Here is a 20,507-nt window from a genome sequence, read left to right as displayed (position 1 = left end):
ACTGCTGGCCGCCGTTCCAGCTACCGCTGCTTAGCCAAAATTCCCAAGAATTCAGCGTGATGCCTTCCTCCCAACCGCTGACTCTGTCCCTCGGCTGTGCAACATAGTCTTATATTCATATATGTGAAAGGTGTTGCAGCAACAATCTGCTGCATTGGTATGCCATGTTGCATAGCTAACGACGTACATTGTGGAGGAGACAATTCTTTGGAAAGTTTACCATTAGCCGTAAAACTAAACTAACTTCACACCGCCCAGCCGCATGACCGTATGTGTCTTTCGTATACAACGAACTCGCTTGGACCATTTTATTTTGCTAAATTATTATGTTAACATGAAAATAATTGAAACAAGAATTCACTTATGCAAGGCAATTTATTTATTTCACTTTAGCTGCTACTGCTTTTGCTGCTGCTGCCGCTAGTGCTGCAGCTGCTGTCTCCAGGTCTGCCAGTGAATAGAGTGCTCAATGCACCGATACTCGAGCGGCAGTGGCAGCGTCAATAGTCGCTATTCAGTGCCGCCACCTCGGCTCATCTGTTGCAATTCAATTGATGGCCGAACAAATGTGTTCTGAAGTGGAGCAGATTGGCCATTTAGGGCAAAAAGGCACAGATGCGTCAGTTGCGATACCGTCGAAGTCGGAGCCATTGTTATCGGCAAAGCCATACGGTTCGAGAGGCGTTCAAAGACCTTCAAAGTCGGCAAGCCCAATGCCCACGGCAATGCTGACCACTAAGAGTTCCTGTCTGCGCTCAGCTACATTTACTCTCATACTCGCATAATGGCTTAGTGCAGAAGGCTTCACTATTTCAGTGCAATTTATTTTTCGTTCCTGTTAATGGCACGTCGTATTATTTTGTTCAACGATTTGTTTAGCTGCTTGTAATTTTTGTTGCTAACACGCATCGAGACACTTTGTCCGCACGGTCGACAGGACGCACAATATCGCCACTACAGCCTTATACATTTGTTTGTATGTATATAGTATATGCAAGTTGCAACTGTCGACTGTTCGACCTACGAGTGTCGCATATAGACATTCTTCTTAACACTAGATTTTGTGGCTTTGTCTATTGTTTATAACTGAGTATAGCCAATTTAATAAAAGAACATAGATTTTGAATATTGCGTGTAATTGCCTCTGGATTACGACCTACGTATTGTTTACCATATTCTTTTTTCTTGATGCTTCAGAAATTCTTAAAATTTAAAATATTTTAAAATTAATTTTCTTATGAATAAACAAATTATATAAAGTCGTAAAGATGGAAGTTTGGTGAAATTATAAAGAATGAATAGAAATATAGCAAGAATAGACCAATTCATTAAACAATTTGCTCGAAAAAATCCGTATATAACCTTGTTATTCAGGCGAGACCGCAGATGTAAACATAAATGATATGTATTTCATACACTCGCCTGAGTATTGGACCAAACTAACTTTTTCCGGGAGATTGAGGCATAAGTATAAAATTGTAATTTCCGATTTTAGCCTCCAATTTCAAAATATTTTCATTCGAAGTTCGGAAAAGGGAGATTTAACAAAAATTTTATAAATTACAGAACATAGCTAGTATAAAATCCTAAATATAGTTATTATCTAAATTTTCTTAATTTAATTGGATATAACACTTTTTCGTCAAGATTATATGACAGATGTTATAACGGGGTTCGATTTTTTCGAAGATCAAACTCTGACCTTTCGTCGAATCCAAATATTCTGATTTTGAAGGCTAATGGGAGAATATAATTTTTTTTGCTTATGACTAAATCTGTGGAAAAACATTAGTTTGGTCAATACCCGGAAAAAAAGTCGATTTTTTCGTCTAGTGTTATGAACCACAGATTGTTTTTATTACCCACTACAAAATGCTAATACTTTTCAAAACCGGGTTTTCATGTCAGAAATGGGCTCGGTGAGCCAGAACCTGTCGTTTGTTGAAAAAATAATGTTGATCGGTACTAGAACAAGTAAGGAAGGGCTAAGTTCGGGTGTAACCGACCATACATTATATAAATTGCGAGAGTATATTTATTTATTTAATTTTATTAACATAACACTCAATGTGTGGATCAACATTCGACATAAAGTCCATTAGAAAAGTCAATATATATAGTATATGGTGGCTATGTAATTCATGCACAATTCCAACTATTTTTGCCACCTAGCTACATTCTATCCCATAATATATGCTCACTAAATTTTTCTGATATATCTCATATATTAACCTATATAAAGTGGAACTTCTCTAACTCGAATCACTAATCCACAAAAAAACTTTGAGTTATAGAAATTTTTATTAAAACATAAATTTTTCAAAAAGGTATAAAATATATTTTTACCCACAGTTTTAGTTATTAACTTCGTAGAAAGTTTTATTTAAATATATTAACACATGTATCCTGTAATTTTGTTTGTTGCAGTTTGATATTGTTTGGCTCTTGACGTCTGTATCCCATGGCTTTGTTACACGATTTATGAAATCTATAAATAAAGAATCATATTTTTTGTTCGCCTCCATAAGAATATAGGGACTCCTTTAAAATTGTAGAATTTTAAATTTTGTATTGTGCCTTGGTCGAAAACTTCGATTTATGGAAGGAAATTTGTATGAAATTTGACTTCTATTGCCAATTTAAGATTTCGAGTTATCGAAATCTTCTACTTATAGAAGTTCGAGTTATGGAATGAATGTTTAAAACCCCAAATATTAGGTGTATGGGAGTGATGACGCGATTGCACTCATTTTTGGCACGGAAACATATTATTAGAAGAAAAATTTTCCCTTTCAAATTCTTCAAAATATGTAAGAAACTTTTCGGTAAAAGATGAAACTTTTCGGTTGAAGACTTATGGTCCGATTTCGACGACTTTTATGAGTACAATGCCACACTATAAATGCAGTATTTGTGCCAAGTTTTCTTCCGATGTTCTTCACTGGTGCTTACTTTATATATTGTAAAGTAAACGATTCAGATCGTCTTCGTATGGAAAGTAGGCGTGGTTGTCAACCGATTTGGTCAATTTTCACAACATATTATGTTATGTTATCGGAAAATGTTATGAGCCTTGAAATTGGTCGAGTTGTTTCGGGGAAAGGGTTTTTGACCAATAAGTGGGCGGAGCTACGCCCATTTCAAATTTTGTATACCAATTTGAATGCAGCTTTTCTCTACCAGCTTTACGTTATGTGAACAAAACTATAATACTCTCTTGAGGAACTTTGTTGCGAGAGTATTACAATACAGATTTGAATTATGTTAATTTTATGTATTTTTATTATTCTTATTATTATTATTATTTACTATTATTATTTAATATTTTTTATTGCAAAAAATAATTATTCTTAATTTTATTATTTAGACCGCATTACATTGGGCCGCCAAGCATGGTAACCAGGATGTGGTTAAATTAATAGCGGGCACACACAAAGCGGACGTGAATGCGAGAACGGTTTGTATTAATTGAACTAATATTATATAAACAAAAAACAAATATTTTAATATCAAACTAATTACGCAAATATTATTCTCTATTTCAAATCTCTGCAAATTGTCTATTCATCGAGTACAGAATGGCGTAAGTAAACTAAATAATTGGAATATTTAAATAATAAATCATTTTTGTATAATTATGTATTTACTATATATATTTTATAAAATATAATAAATAATCGAAAAGTGTAAAACTCAAATTTAAAGGAAAGGAAAGAATGCAATCTAAAATGTTTTGATAACAATAATAATTATTTAGTAATATAATTATAGATTATAACTTAATGGCAATTATTTAAATATCAAAAACTCAAAATTTCAAAAAGAGGCAGAAATATATCGCACAAAAGTGTTTGAAAATGTAATTGAAAGTGATATGTCTCACAAAGACGCATGTATGCACATTAATTCATGTAAAATGAAGTCACATTTTATTACAACACAAATACATTGAATTTTTTATTCAATTTTAAAATACGCGAAATTGGCAGCGCTTTTTCGATTGAATTGTTGCGCCTGCCAGTCACTTTCCTCTTTGTTTCAACGCCAAAAGTGACACATGCTGTTCGATTATATCCATATGAACTGGCAGGATGTTGCCACAACCCTTTTTGTTTTTGTATGCCTACCACCTCCCAGGAGGCGTTTTAAGGCAAAAGAAACGTATCATACTATTTCCGCTACGCATCCTAGTATGAATTTATCTCTCTGTGTGTACGTGTGTATTTGTGTGCACTTTAGAATGCTTTCCTTCTGGCACTTGTGAAAATTTCATATTCGCTGTGAAATTGAAAATAACGAAAATCATGTAACAGATTACGAATTGCTACAACAAATGAAATGAAATGAAATGTTACACAACAGCGGTCGAGACAATGTCAATTTCGGCGAGATTTTAAAATGCAACAAACTTGATTGACAATTTCTTTTCGAAGACATGTTGCAAAAACAAACAAGCATAAATACATACCTACACACACCTATAAGCTAAATGTTCGTTTGTACATATATATGTACAAGTTGCCAATTCGCATCGCTTCTCAAGCATTTATTCCGGTTGACTGCCGTGCCTGTTTTACTTAAAATTTGTCAGGATTTTAATTTTGCTTATTTACATGGTTGCATACATATACTCGTACATGTGTTTTTTGTTGCTTTATTATTTGTAATTTTAAGCCTTTCATTATTTAAAATAGTTCTGTGGTTTTTAATTATGCCTTTCATTTTCACTTTTTTTCCATTTATTCCCTTTAGGGCTACACTCCTTTACATATTTCAATGCAGTTCGGAAGGGCAGATGTTTTTGAGTTGCTCGTCAATGTTTACAGTAAGTTTATCATGTTTTATTATTTAATTAAAAACGAACGAATGTGTATAGAATGAGTATGGTTTTCCTTGTTTAAGTCGACTTCAGTTAATCAAGCTATTTTATTTTAAAGTACGAATCTGGATAGAATCGGTTGTTTCCAATTTATGTTAATATAAAGCATTGCATAGAAATAATTATTTAAGATAGAAAGCAGCGTCCAGTTGGTTCTCGAATAAGTTAGTCGGAAATTTTCATATTGTCCCCATTAACTTATATACAGTTGAACTTCCTTAACTCGGAGTTTTCCATAAATTAGCAATAGAAGTCAAATTTCATCAAATTATCTTCCATAACTCGAAGTTTTTTTGTGGATTATGGTGATACGAGTTAGGAAAGTTCAACTGTATATATGTACATATGTAGATACCACATATTTACTGAGTATATATTTATATATAATAAATATTTTGAACTTCTGGTATATTTATTTAAATAAAACAAGCTTATTTCATATGCAGACGCTTTAAGAATAAATCTAAAAACGCTACTACCCGATTAAGTCAAAGATTTTGTTTTAATACTACTTTACTTCCCCTAAAAATATTGTTTTTCCAATGTATCAAACTATTTCCAAGCTAAAATAAAAAATGACCTTTCAAATAATTTATTGGAAGTGATCACAATTCGATATTTCAGTTGAAGAAGGAAGAAGTTTTGCTCCGAGAAAGGTTATAGAATACGCCTTATAGCTGAAATAAAAATGGATTGAAAAAGATTACTAAGTCGTTTGAACACAATCGGAGTTTCTAAATAACTCTCGAACTAACCAACTAAATGATGGAAATTTTTTTTCTAAATTTAGACTTAGCTTTTTGTTCGTTTTGGATAGATTAGGAGAATCTATTATCTTTCCTCATATTGCTGGTAAATGATGGAACGCGTCTTACATGTTTAATCTTCGACTCTCTCTATCTATCTATCAGTTAAAATTGTATTTTTTTAACATTTCTTGAAACTTTACACATAAGTTTAGAATGAACTATGTTTACTATCACACTATAATTAATTTCAAGAATTGAATTCAACGACGAATTACTGAAATCGTTATGTGTTTGCAGTGATATAAAATACCGTTCAAATTTTCGATAAGCTCGCATATTTACACTGATATCTATGATTGGCTATTACCCGGAACCAAACAGTTGCCACACGTCGGCATTCCACTTTTATAGTCTTTATTAATATTTGTCGGTTATCTGACCACCCTGCCGTACTTCAGTCTTTATAGTCGCAGCGACTGGAAATTCTTTTAATTGCCCAATTATAATTCAATATTTACTCAGTAATCGAAAGTGATTTTTGGTGATCATTCAGTGATAGCAATTGCCGATATGATAGAATGCAGTGGAAATACACGAGTGTTTTATACGATATCTATTAGGCGGAAGTTCGCATTTGAGGTGATGGAAGCGACAATGGCATTAATTTTCGGTTATTGACAATTTAACAAATTTATTCGATAATTTAGGCTTTTGAGCGGCACATTCAAACGTTTATCCATTTACCGAAGTAGTCTGTACTGATAAGCGCCAAAGCGATAGACCTCCGCTCACCCTAATCAATTTCAAGCTATTAGTGAATAGACATACATACATACATACATACATGCATAGAAATGTGAGTGATAACACTTTTATTTGTTTTGTCTAAAATTCTCATTACAGAGGCCAATCGGGATCTGACGGACTGGAGCGGCAACAAACCGTTGGATTACAGCAAACAAAGCACCAGCGTCTCACCGTCAACCTTCAGCAGTGAGTACTACAATGATTACTATGTGCATGAAATTGAACCGAATAATAACAACTGGGCGCGCACGCTTTTCAAAGGTGCCAGCGGTAGCAGTGTACGCAACAAAAAATACATACCGAAAGCTTACGCGACTATATCGCCAAACAGCAAGACTGCCATTGTATCGCGTGCGCAATCGCTTATGACAGCCACAGCGCCGACTACACGTCGTCGTCCGAAAAAGGCAATGGCCGAATCTCTATTCTCGCCAGAGCAAAATCTTTTAGAGCCTTGTGATATGCTGTCGCCACCCACATCGCCTACCAATTTTCCGCTAAATAAAAGCAATAATAATAATAACAATATAGTATCGCCTGGTACGCCACCGCGTCGTCCAAGCGATGAGGGTGCCACCTCGTTAGCTAGCGGTGGCAGTGGTAAAAGTGGCAATAGTGGCAATAGTGGTGGCAGTGGCAGTGGTAGTGGTGGTGCAACACCCAAATCTTCGGAGAAAAATTACAAAACAACAACAAAAGGCAATGCTCCACGGCGTAAGGAGAGTTTCTTTCGTAAAACGTTGCGTGCTGCCGTCGCTGGCACCCAAACCGCCAACAAGCCTGTAACTAATCAGCTGCTTACGGAGTAAAACTACTACATGCTCGTACACTTGGCTTATGGCAAATGTGGGATTTGCAAAGTTCTTTGGTTGCTATCACCTAATATTTTTATTTTTAATTTCGCTAATTTTTAAGTTCCACTAAATTTTTATTTTTAACTGATTTTTGACATTTTTTTTTCAATAATTAACCTTTTGTTATGTAATTACAAAAACAATTTTAGTCAACTTAACTAACCTTAAATTTTAAGCTAACCCACATTTAATTTCCTGAAGTTTGTAACCACTTATGTATTTATCCTTATCCTTATTATTTCTTGCTTTGCATGATTTTTAATTGCAATTTTATTACACGCACACATAACTAAACGCTGTTACTAATTAATACCTTTATATTATACCATAACAATAATAATACACTTTACTTATATAGTAAACAATGCTTTTGATGGCCTTTAGTATTTTAATTTTTTAGTTTTCGGCATTTAATTATTTTTTATTTATTGAAAACACGAAAATCTTTTTGTGATTATATATAAATATTTTTTTTTGTATTTTATTTCTAAAATATTTAATTTTTTTAATAGTTATGAAATAGTAATTTAATTTAGTAAGTTATAGGGAAATTCGGTGTTTTGTTTAAACATTTTTATTTCAAACCCAGTGGCGGTCCGGGGGGGTTAGGGTTGATTTTTTGGTGCTAAAACACCCCCTAAACTCAGGGAAAAATATATGTTTGTTGATATGGGTTTGGAATGAGGTTATTGATAAAAAAATCACATCAAATTATAAGCAATTATAATAAGTTACAAGGTTTTTGTTGTTATTCATATAATTCGAACTTTCTCTACATTTGTACAAGCAGTATCGCTGAAGCTCGGTGATTAATTGACGATTACACGGGATCTCACATTCCATGTTATATTTTCCTTAGTTTTTGAAAGAATTCTGCTAGTATTTCATCAACTGACAGATCAATATCCCTATGAATATTCATTGATGGTTGACCATTAAGCCTATCTTGACCTGTCGTATTTCGTAAATAGGTTTTAATTCTCTTCTTTAAACTTGAAAAACTTCCTTCCGGTGATGCTATTGAAACAGGCAATAACGCCAATATGCGTAAAATCTTGAAAACATTCCCAAAAGACGTTTTGTTCACTGCTTCTAAAGCTTCGAGAGTATTCCGAAAATGCTTGCCTGAAGTTCGCTCTTTCCACATTTTCACCTCCGCAAGAAAGTTTTGTTCTGAACAATTGATCACCCTTTCATAAAAAGAAAATATTTCTCGAGCTTTTTTAGCGTCAAATTTGTACTTTGGGAAAAATACACAAAAAAATAAAAATAAAAACAAAACGTGTCCTATAATAACTGAATTTCGCGAGGGAACTGCTATATTAAAAATACGTTGAGTAATAAAACTTAATAAAAACTTAAAACTTTAATTAAAACAAATTTTATTTAGATTCTTCATTATAATTCGAAAAACATAATCTCAAAGTATATTTAAAAAAATATATAAATTGTATTCAATAATTGTTGTCCATTCGAAAATTCAATTTTTTAATTAGTTAATAATTTGCTAATTATACCTCGGGAGTAAATCTAGTGTCCAAATTTTGAATTGTTTTAACATAACCTCGAAAAAGCCCACAACTGTCACACAATAATGGTATTTGTATTAGTGGTAGTGAATAATTGCATAAATTAATAAATAATATAAATAGTGAATAGATAAATAAATAGTTTTTAGTATTCAAAGATATGAATTCTCGTACAATAGTTATTAAAAACATGACATGACAGTATGAAACTCTTCATGCATGATTTTTGCTCAATCAGCTATAAAAATCTGATTTTTTTTTTATTATCAAGTCTTTATTGACTTTTTAAATTGTCACTTTATTCTTAAAAAGTAAATATTTATATAGACATTGAATTTTAAAATATTTATAAATGATTTTTTTTAGACTTCTTAGTAAAATAGTTTACAGTAGAATTTGTTGTCAATTCCCAAAACCATATACAATAATTAAAAAATTTCAGACAAATAACAATTTGGATCATTTGAAGCATAAAGGTTAACGACCAATCGAGTTAGTCTTAAAAAACTATAAATGAAAAATTTATTATTTTTAATTTTCTGTATTAATTAATTTTTTTTATTTAATAATTTTTTTTATTTATTAATTTTAATTTCATCACCAGCAAAATGTAAATTCACTATTCAAAAACGTTTACTATGATCATCACTTAATTTACACATACACAGGCACATAAACGTATATAATATCAAATCTAATAAATATATTTACTTTTCATTCCTCATGCGCGCACTAAAAGAGGAGCAAGCTGCGATCGACGGCATATTATACGCGCAAATCGCATGGTGTCTGTATAATGCCGCAAGTAATAATCTAACTATCATTTTTATGTATCCAACTCAAATAAAAACAGTTATGAAAGCATCACATTTGTTTAAACTAAAACGCCACGCCCACGCCCGAATTGCGCTTAGTAAATAAATCAAAAATATTTGCATCCTTTATGTGCTCATTTGTGTTCAAGAAAATGGTGTTCATCTCTTCATAACGGCCTGCTCAACACATTTACCCACATTATGCAACAACAACAACAAACAAGTTTATGAACAATTTCTAATATTTGAAATATATATTGTATTGTCATCGCACAATTCTTATATAGAAATTCAAGCGATGCGTCAACATGTGATCGAAGGCGGAAGCGTCGCTGGCAGCACCTTTAACTCCTGGAGGCAAGTTGAACCAAGTACAAGCAAGCCTAGTAGGCGTAAAAGAGTTCAAGATTTATTTGAGCAAGCGATTGATACAAGCGCTGACTAACGAGAAGCGCCTACAATTGTGTTCACCTTTACCTTTTTCAATTTTCAATTATTTTTGTTCGATATTTTTTGTGATGCGTTTTTTCTTTAGTTTTATTCATTAATTTTCGTTTTTTTTTCGCTATGTGTTACTTGTTTGTGCCATTTCTTGTAATAAATTGTATTGTGCACAAATTCTTAGATACACCTTTTTGTATACTAAACAGTTTACTTTGTACTCGTATATATGTAGTTTTTTATATAATTTAATATTTTGTACATATGTATTTAAATTTATTTAGTTTTAGTAGCGCGTTGCTTTAATTTATGCTGTAGATATTGTAAACTCTCTATTATCTGATACTCGCTTTGCGTTTGGAAAAACTCTCTTTTGTAGTATTGCTCTAACGGTAAGTACTTTTTTGGTTCGTTTTGTTCATTTAGTATTTTAGTAAATTTTATTGCACGCATTTTTTATTTTATTTCTCTACTTCACCATAATGCACTTATAAGACATTAAAATATCTCTTTCTGGAGCACTACGTCATCAGTATGTATGTATTAAGACTCGGTATTCGCATGTATATTCGCATAAAATTTATATTTTGAATATATTTATATCGTTTTTAATATTTTAAATATTATTAATTTAACTAAATTGTCGCATTTTTGCTCAAATCCTTACAGAAATCAAGGGAAAGAAAAAAACTGCAGGTGAGCTCAAACATTGAATTCTATTTCAGTCGTATTTATAAATTAATTCTATATAAAGCATTTTCGCACAGTAGCTAATTGATCAATTAATTACAAAATAAAAACTTCACTTTTCCACATTAATTTTTAATTGAAATGTATAACAGCTGATCGAGTATCGATTAGCTGGCAGTGCGAAGGACAAAAACTGGTTTCTCAATTAAAATTTTAATTGATCAATTAATACGGCTGTGTGAAAATGCTATTAAATAATTATATTACAATTTAATAATATTGACAATACTCCTTATGAGTAAAAAGAGCGAAAATTGTGGCCAAATATTGTTTAGGGCCATCCTTAGCACTTTCGTATACCATTAAAATTATTTATGAACTGTCAACATCCTTCGAAATCATTTTAAGAATATTTTTCAAAAGAAATAATATTTTCACTCTCGATCAATAGCATTTCTAAATTATTTTATACACAGTTAAAACCTTATAGTATTATTCATTAGAGATTTTACTAGTTTAAAGGATATTAAAAGCGTTAAACAAGGTTACAGCCGTCTTAATAATTTGTTTTCTTCACTTTAAATAAGCTATTTTGCAATTTTTATATATTCCCCTTATGCTTTATTTAACAGCCGAAAAAGATTCCGGGTTCCTTCGGATTGGTTCTTTGAATGTCCGAGTGAAGAAGACAACCGAAGCGTTCAGCAACTTCTTGGGAGTGGGAAATGGTCACACACTCTCGCAAGCGGGAGCAGCCAGTCGCCATCACCAGCGGTCTCACCAACACCGTCTGCAAAGTCATCGTCATCATCCTGCCGCTGGTATGACACGGAATCCGATGATGATGAAGACCAAACCCTTAGGCACTGACGCGATTAGCAGCAGCAAAAATACTAATAAAAGTAACAACAAAAAGCATAATATAGGCTCACGGGCTAGCGTTCCGGTCAATATGAATAGTTTACAAAGGAAATTTGAGAAATTACATAAATCGTGGGGTTCGGCTGATAATATACAACAACATGAAGATGAGCAGGATGACAAAGAAATTATGCCACCACCGAAAAATATGGATTCACTTGTAAAAAAGAGGCAAAAATCCATGACCACACCGGCCATGCGCTCATCGGTAACCACGTCGCTTGTAACAGATTCACCACGTGATTCCATCTCATCGTCGAATTCCAGTACGAATCTAATTGCTGGCTACAGTAGTATGCCAACAACGCCAAATCAAAAACGTGCGCCCATTGGTCGAGTGCCATCGGATACATTAATGGACTCGGACTCGGATTGTGCTTATGGTTTCGATTCGAATTGGGCGATGAATGGTCGAACTTCAACGAGCAGTGGAAGTTTGCAAGTTCCACAATATTGAAATCTATGTAGATATGTATGTAGGTGATATTGGAAATAAGCGGAAATATAAAGCCCACTTTTACTTATGTTCTGTGTATATGTGTAATATGATTTAATTATATACTTGTATACTACTTAAATGTATTGCTATCTAAAGCCATGAAAAATACAAATGCTGTATAATTTAAATAAATATTTTTATAAATATGTTTTTAAATAGTGGACTTTTTCATTTGAATGTATTGATTGTCATTAACCCAGTCTATGGGACAAAGTTAATCCAAGTGTGGGAGATGTTTGAAAGGTCAATTGTTTTATGAGTAAATCGCGACATCTGTTGACAATATGATATTGGTTGGTGTCTATGCTAGAATCAGAAAAGGTTTTTGGTTCAGTTTTCGAGAAAGTTTGGGAGACTATGTATTAAATACAATTTTTAAACAATAGTTTTTTGAAAAAAATTCTTATTTAATCAAAAAATATGGCAACACATTAACACTCCATTTGCAAAACTATATAAAAATGGAACAGAAACGATAAAAGAGAGACATAATTCGTAATAATTGTTTGTATTTTAATGAAAACAAATATAAAACTCGCCAAATTGTTAATAAAAAATATTATTAAGAAAAATTCGAAAGCAATTAGACTATTAGTTACATTTTTTTCTAGGCCACTGTGTACACTTGCCTAGCTAAAAGTGCATGAAATAGCAACCCTGTGATATACACGTGCAACCGGTGTTTTGATTCTTAAGATCACTATAGTAAAACATTTAGAATTATATTAAACAAAAGTAAATTCTACATTTAAATTTAACCAATTAATTATGGGTAAAAAGGATAAGAATAAGAAGAAAGGTAAAGGTGCCGAAAAGACGGCAATGAAAACGGACAAGAAGTTAGCAGCCAAACAAAAACGCATGCTTGAGAAGCTTGGTGAGGTAGGTTGTTACAAATAGTAAACAATTGTAAAAAATGCATTACTCGCAATAACAATTGTAGACTGATATAGCTGAGGTGGTAGCCAAGTTAGAGGCCGAGGAAGCGCGTCGTAAAACCGTCACAGAAGAGATATGTCCACCACCAACGTCACGTTCGAATTTCACATTTGTTGCTCATCCTGAAAAAGACGAGCTCATACTTTTTGGTGGGGAATTCTATAATGGTCAACGCGTTTGTGTTTACAATGATTTGTTCTTCTATAATATTGCGAAAAACGAATGGAAGCAAGTGAAATCACCCGCAGGACCCGCACCACGTAGCGGACATCAAATGGTGGCAGTGGCTTCTGACGGCGGCCAATTATGGGTAATATAATGCATATTATTTTAAATTTTATAACAGATTATTTAAATTTTTTTAGGTTTTCGGTGGTGAGCATGCAAGTCCTTCGCAACTACAATTCTATCATTACAAAGATCTTTGGGTGATGCGTATGAAAACGCGTACATGGGAAAAAGTGAATGCGCCAAATGGACCGAGCGCACGTAGCGGTCATAGAATGGTTGCCAATAAAAAACGGCTTTTTATTTTTGGTGGTTTTCACGATAATAATCAGTCATATCGATATTTTAATGATGTACACGTATTTTCCTTGGAAACGTATGTTTGGTTGAAGATCGACGTGAGTGGTGCAATCGTACCAGCACCTCGTTCCGGTTGTTGTATGGCTGCTTGTCCAGATGGAAAAGTGCTTATATGGGGTGGTTATTCAAAGGCAGCAATCAAGAAAGATGCAGATCGCGGTGTTGCACACACAGACATGTTTTCGCTTGTGCCTGATAGTATGTTGTTTTATTGCATACTTTTTCGAAACTTTACTTATGTACATATATTATATTTTCTATTGCAGAGACCAACCCCAACGATAAATTTAAATGGGTCACAGTAAAACCTGGCGGTTATAGACCACTTCCACGAAGTAGTGTTAGTTGTGCGACAGCTGCCAATGGTAAGTCGTACTGTTTTGGTGGAGTCATGGACGTTGATGAAGATGAGGAAGATATCAAAGGACAGTTTGGCGAGGAGCTTTTATCATTGGACTTAGCTACGCAAACCTGGCGATTATTAGAAATATGTAAAAAAGAAAAGAACGCCAACAAGAAAAACAAAGATCCAACGACACCGGATGTCGAAATGGAAGTCGGTTCAAACTCGACTGGAACCACAACTACAGATGGAATATTTACCGTCACGGTGGCAGGTCCGAGTGCGGGCAGTAGTGTATCTTTACCAAAAGTGCCTAGTTTGTTTCCAAATAGACGACCGAAGAATGTGCCTTCACCGCGCATGAACTCGGGAATATGTGTATCTAAAGGTGTACTCTACGTTTACGGTGGATTGTATGAAGAAGACAACAAGCAATATACATTCAATGATTTTTATGCATTGGATTTGCATAAATTAGATGAATGGAAATCTATCATTTCCAATGATATGAATGCTCATGAGTGGGTTGACAGCGAAAGTAGCGATTCGGATGAGGATGATAGCGGTGAAAGTGACAGCGACAGTGATGACGATGATAGTGATGGAATGGAAACTGACTAATTGTTAATTATAATAACTAATAAACTTGGGCAATACATAGATTCTCATCTTTGTAAGTCTTTTAAAAAATACTTTGCTTTATATTTATTACTGGAATTATATAAAATATTAGAAAATGCAAGCAACAAAAAACATAAAATGTTATTTAGGAATTGGATATTTGCAGCAATTCTGTAAGTATACGACGCGTGTCCTCAGGCGTGGCTACTTTATGCGATATCACACGTGGATCAATGAAAATTTCATAATCATTACCACCAGGTTCGGTCTTATCACCGAAGAAATGTATTTCTTTAAACTTGTAATTGGCCTCAATATAACGCAAAGCATAAGTTTTATCCCAACCTTTGGGAAATACGTCAAAACTAATTTGGCCACCAATACTGTACTGTAGATCGACATCAGCAAATTCTTTTTGAAGTATTTTAATCATATCTTCACGAACATTATGTTTCTTTTCATATTCAACGAACATATTACGTTCCGAACGCGTACATTGTCTACCCATTGGACAAATATTCAGCATACCGTTTCTAAACTCTATGAAGGTGCCACGCTTAATTGGCAAATCCAACTCAGACAAATAATGAAGTACGAAATTAATAAACCGTTTCAAAGTTGGTTCGCCAAGGTGTTGAATTATATTTTGTTTTCCAGCTTCCTTCCCATGATCAATTTGCACCAAACCATTTTCTGGGAAGAGGAAATCAAATTCCTCAAGTATTTTTTTACCATTTAATTGTTCAAACATTTTTTCCAAATCAGAACCGCCCACAGTTGCAATGTTAGCTCGCGGTTTCACCTTTGAGTAGAGGAATCCTTCAAATTCCGGTTGTATATTGGTGCGAGGATAGGTCAATGTACCATCAACATCAAAAAGTAATAAAAGTTCATCTCTTTGTAAATTCGCTGTCGTCATTTTACACAAGGTATATTTTGATTATACAATACTGATGTAATTAAACGTAAAATGTTGAAATCAGGTGAAATTGTTAAAATGTTAACAATGGATAAGATCAGTACTTGAATATTTCCAACAAATCCACGTATCTAATAGGACGAACTGATAACCGGCTAACAGCTGATTCAAAGTTTGTAGTATTGCCATTAGTTAAAGAAAGATTTAGTAAAAAAATCAAAAACTTAGATGCAAATTGAAATTCATTCAGAAAAATAGAATTCATGAGTATTGAACTATAATCATATAAACATATGCAGATGTTTGGGTAAAGAAGTTCCATTTGAAATAACCATATTCTGTATTTAGTATTTAAGCTGGACCTAAACATGCATTAAATTCTTCTTGCTTTGACATTCGCTGTCAATATTTGTCAATGGCATTTTCTTTAGCACTGCCGCCATTCTAAACATTTTGTTGGGTGTGTCAATTCATCAATTGCTGTAAACAAAATTTTAACTTTTTAGTTTATATTACAGAATACTTTAAACTGCCTACAAAATGTTTCGAATATGTTTGCTGAGCATATTTATATACCTGTTGCAATGGAAGTATATAGGTAAGAGTATTAAACGATACGTTGTAAGTGAAATTGCTTTTGATGAGGACGAAACAGCATAGCAATGACGCATTCAAAAAGCAACAATTGATGGGCGTTGTTTGATTTAACAATTTTTTAATAATATAAGCAATTTCAATATATAGAGTACCTTGATTACATTGTAATTTAAAGTTTAACAAACACTAAATAGAAATTGTCGGAAATTCACAAATTGAATTCTTTTGTTTTACAGATGCTCAACATCACTATGAATATGAACGACAGGTTAAAAACATGATTTGGTGCACGAAATCACTTGAGGAACAATATAAATGTCAAAACTTGACTGTTGCTATTGAACGGGATCGAGCGATATTCGATGATGCTTATCTGAATCTCACATGTTTTTTGGGTTACAGTGCGGATGAGTGTATTCACCATATTGATCATGAGAAAGCACACGTAACAACACTTGATGCTGGCGATGTTTTCACAGCTGGTAGATACAATTCTCTAGTACCTATAATGCAAGAGAAATTTACAGGAGGATTAGCCAATTATCATGCTGTCGCTGTTGTCAAAAAAGATACATTGCAAGATGTTTACAGTTTAAGGGAGTTGCGGAATAAACGTGCCTGTTTCCCGTGGGTGGGTAGCATGGCCGGATGGATTGTGCCCATATATACGGTAATTTAACTAAACATTAAAAATTGTAAAGTGGTTTAATGCTAAGTGATTTCTTATGTGCAGCTGCAACGTGAGGGTGGTATGGAAGTGGTTGACTGTAACAATCAAGTGAAAACCGCTGCCAATTACTTTAATAACTCGTGTGCCGTTTACTCATTAATTAACAAATATAATCCGATTGGAGATAATTCTGATAAGTAAGTACTAACATATTTATACTTCACACTTTTTTTAAAATTGATGTTAATTGTCAACAGACTATGTACCCTATGTACGGGTAAAATACCTGGTGGTAGATGTACTGCGAGGGATCCGTACTATGGCTACGATGGTGCATTCCGTTGTCTCCTCGAAGCTGGTGAAGTGGCTTTTCTACGTGATTCAACAGTCATGGAAATGTTACAAACTAATGAATTCGGTAAGATTGACCCAATAAATATTCTTTATTTTTATTAAAACCTTTCTTTCCAACTAAAGGTAGTTTATCACCTGATCGTTTCGAACTGCTTTGTCGTGATGGGCGTCGGGTGGCTGTTAGCGAATACCGCCAATGCCACTGGGGTGTGATTCCTTCGGATGCAGTAGTCACATCCTCTGCGCGGAATTCATTTGAACGAAAAAAGTTTCAACAATTTTTAAGACGTGTAATTGAACTGTATTCAGATGCTCTACGAGAAGAAGCCAAAGAGCAAAGTATACGATTAAATGGCGAAGCGGGAAATAATTTCAATTACAATACGAATAACAACGATCAATATGGTAACACTTATGGTGGAAATAACAATAATCAGTATAACTCGAATAACCCATACGACACGTCCAATGCATACAACCGCAACCCATACGATAAATTTGATAATGGTAATAGCGGTTTTCGCAACGATCGTTTGGACTCCAGTTTCACAACAGATCGCAATTATCCCGAAGGTACGAACGAGACCATTTTATATGAAAAATTCCGAATCTTTGAGTCACGTCGACACGGCAAAGCAAACCTTATGTTCCAGGTAAGTTAACAAAATAATTACCAATGAAAATATGTACGAAGAATATTTTCTTAACAGGATTCCGCACGTTCGTTATTAGTAATTCCTGAAGATGATCAATCATTTAGCAAATATTTGCAAAGCACAACCACATACATCTATGGCATACGTGATTGTCCAGTACCCAGCATGACATTGTGTGTAACATCCGATCCTGAACTGGAGAAATGTATTAAAATGAAGGTTAATTTGTTTGTTTTTTCTTGTTTTCAAATTTTCTTAATCAATTAACACTTTTAAACCCTTAGATTGCTTTAAAGGCGCAAATTTTGAAACCTGAGCTGATATGCAAAAAGATGCATTCACATATCAATTGCATGCAATGGATCCAATCCGGAAAGGCTGATATCGCTGTGTTTGATGCAGGCGATGTATATACTGGTGGATTAAACTATGAATTGATACCTTTCATGTCTGAGGTATACAATTTGGGCGAACCAGAGTATTATGTTGTGGCCGTTGCGAAAGAAGAAGATCCGGACACCGAACTTACATATCTAAAGGGAAAATACACGTGTCACACTGGCATTAACACCGCTGCCGGTTGGACCTACCCAATGGCCTTTCTTATTTCAAACGGCTGGATACGTCCATATGGTTGCGATTCAGTACGTGCTGCCGCTGAATATTTCACAAAATCTTGTTTACCTGGCGCTATTAGTAATGAATATAATACCGGAGTACCCTACGATAGCATGTGCGATCTCTGTCATGGCACAAGTTATCGTTATTGTAGACGCGATGCATCCGAAGACTATTATGGTCACACCGGTGCATTCCGTTGCCTTGTGGAAGGTGGCGGACATGTTGCGTTCATGAAGCATACCACTGTTATGGAGAGCACGGGTGGCAAGCGTAAAGAGTGGTGGGCACGAAATGCGCTCAACGACGATTTTGAGCTACTTTGCACAGACGGTGAGTTTCGAAAAATTACCGCCGAATTTAATTAAAGTATAAAATAATTACAGGTACACGCGCTGAGTTGCATGACTATAAAAAATGTAACTTGGGTAAAGTTAAAGCAAATGCAATTGTAACCCGTGGCGGTGTCAACTACAATCAGACTCAAATCAATGCATACATTAATTTACTAACCTATGCCCAACAACTGTATGGACGCAAGAATCTGGATACGTTTAGCTTCAGTATGTTCTCCTCACCGATGGGCTATTACGATCTAATCTTCCAAGACGCAACACGCCAACTACGTGTCATACCACCCAATCAACGGCGCTACGACACCTACCTTGGCAGCAACTTTATGCGTGCGCGACGTATCACTGACTGCTATGCTGGTGCTGCGCAATTAATGGTGTCTCTGCCACTTTTCTTTATGATATGTGCTTTTCTGTTGGGCTTTTGAGAAGCAAATGATTCCATTCTAAATTATGGTATTTTTAAAGTAATTCCAAAATAGTTCAAAAATTGACACTTTTAAAACAAATACCTTAGATTAAGTATAATGATGGAATGAATTGTCACATCTTACGAAATGTGACCTTTGACATTTATACGAATAAGTTTTACAAAACAATGTACGCAGTGCATTTTGCAACAAAAGCACAAAATGTAGATTCTTTATAAAATTGCACACTTATGTATCTCGGATAAGCAAATTATTGTCCATATATATTCTCGAATAGTTAGTAAGCGGAAACATATATACCTTGTTGGTCAGTGCCTTACATTAAACATTCCGTCCAAATTTTTGTATTTAGAAATCCGTCCAATTTTTTTATATGTATAACAAAATATATACAAACACTATATTTATATATATAATTTAAATACATGTAACTAATACATTTATACAATAAAAAACAAATGTTCTTTATGGTTCATTTTGACAATAAATTGAGTGTTTAAGTATGCTATAGTATATAAATAATAACATTTATTTAGATAATATTTCTGGATCATATTCGACTATTATTTGGTACTCCTGAAGCCCTGGATAATTCTAATAATCTGTTTCAATTAATCAAATTATAATTTCTTTAGAATAGCTGTGGATTTGAAAATAGTAGTCGTGTGTTTGAGATGTGTTCAAAAAGTAAGATAACTTCATATTTATTAAAACGATTTTAGATAATTATTCCAGATATTATCAATATTAATGCTGTTCCCCACACAATTATTTCCTTTTAAGAGATTAAGAAAGATAAATAAACGTAGTCACAAACCTAAAGCGGTCCGTTCCTTAACGTAGTCTCAACTAAAGTGGAGTGCAGTCATAGTGGTATTAAAACCCAAGAGTTCTTTTCCCATAATTCGAAAAGCTTATTTCATATTATTGAATATTGTAAACCGTGCGAAATTCCGATTGATTATTGGATTTAATACCGAATACTTTCATTACTTTGTCTTGATTTGACAAACTTTGTACTTAAAATTTTCATAAATTAAATTCCGAAATTCAAAATAACATTAAGGAAGTAGGAAGTTGATAAGATTGACAATTAATTGCTGTTATGACAGTGTTGGAAAACATTTTAAATAAACATTGTTAGAGATAGTTTTAAATGTTATTTATCGAAATAAATAAGTGATAGTTTAACAATAAACTATTTCTATTATTAGTTATTAATACGTTTTTTATA

The 20,507-nt window shown here is 33.7% G+C and overlaps 4 protein-coding genes and 1 long non-coding RNA gene across 6 annotated transcripts; 3 read left to right on the top strand and 2 right to left on the bottom strand.

The window, feature by feature from the left end:
• The first annotated feature begins 3,564 nt into the window (after positions 1-3,564).
• On the top strand, positions 3,565-12,340 carry LOC105221041 (uncharacterized). Its single transcript, XM_011197689.3, has 5 exons — positions 3,565-3,583; positions 4,753-4,825; positions 6,532-6,621; positions 10,744-10,770; positions 11,397-12,340. The coding sequence occupies exons 2-5, from the start codon at positions 4,777-4,779 to the stop codon at positions 12,140-12,142; spliced, it is 912 nt and encodes a 303-aa protein (XP_011195991.2). The 5' UTR covers positions 3,565-3,583; positions 4,753-4,776; the 3' UTR covers positions 12,143-12,340.
• Positions 12,341-12,813: 473 nt separating this feature from the next.
• Positions 12,814-14,746, top strand: LOC105221043 (kelch domain-containing protein 4). The gene is made up of 4 exons (XM_011197692.3): positions 12,814-13,066; positions 13,128-13,433; positions 13,489-13,909; positions 13,978-14,746. The coding sequence occupies exons 1-4, from the start codon at positions 12,953-12,955 to the stop codon at positions 14,673-14,675; spliced, it is 1,539 nt and encodes a 512-aa protein (XP_011195994.2). The 5' UTR covers positions 12,814-12,952; the 3' UTR covers positions 14,676-14,746.
• LOC105221044 (phosphomannomutase) lies at positions 14,725-15,761 on the bottom strand. Its single transcript, XM_011197693.3, has one exon. The coding sequence runs from the start codon at positions 15,592-15,594 to the stop codon at positions 14,821-14,823; it is 774 nt and encodes a 257-aa protein (XP_011195995.1). The 5' UTR covers positions 15,595-15,761; the 3' UTR covers positions 14,725-14,820.
• A 237-nt stretch (positions 15,762-15,998) lies between these two features.
• On the top strand, positions 15,999-19,599 carry LOC105221045 (melanotransferrin). Of its 2 annotated transcripts, XM_011197696.3 has the most exons (9): positions 15,999-16,054; positions 16,113-16,192; positions 16,428-16,861; positions 16,925-17,058; positions 17,119-17,279; positions 17,339-17,868; positions 17,926-18,090; positions 18,156-18,822; positions 18,876-19,599. In XM_011197696.3, the coding sequence occupies exons 2-9, from the start codon at positions 16,135-16,137 to the stop codon at positions 19,268-19,270; spliced, it is 2,544 nt and encodes an 847-aa protein (XP_011195998.1). In that variant the 5' UTR covers positions 15,999-16,054; positions 16,113-16,134; the 3' UTR covers positions 19,271-19,599. The 2 variants fall into 2 exon arrangements, with proteins under 2 accessions (XP_011195998.1, XP_011195996.1); XM_011197694.3 differs by having other exon boundaries at positions 16,051-16,192.
• On the bottom strand, positions 16,569-20,489 carry LOC128921513 (uncharacterized). The gene is made up of 2 exons (XR_008470949.1): positions 20,091-20,489; positions 16,569-16,694 (listed from the first exon to the last, which is right to left on the bottom strand). It is a non-coding gene; the product is annotated as an uncharacterized LOC128921513 (long non-coding RNA).
• Between the last annotated feature and the right edge of the window lie 18 nt (positions 20,490-20,507).

The sequence above is a fragment of the Zeugodacus cucurbitae genome, chromosome 4 (assembly GCF_028554725.1).
Source record: "Zeugodacus cucurbitae isolate PBARC_wt_2022May chromosome 4, idZeuCucr1.2, whole genome shotgun sequence".
NCBI lineage: Eukaryota > Metazoa > Arthropoda > Insecta > Diptera > Tephritidae > Zeugodacus > Zeugodacus cucurbitae.
This window is presented reverse-complemented; position numbering and strand designations above follow the sequence as displayed.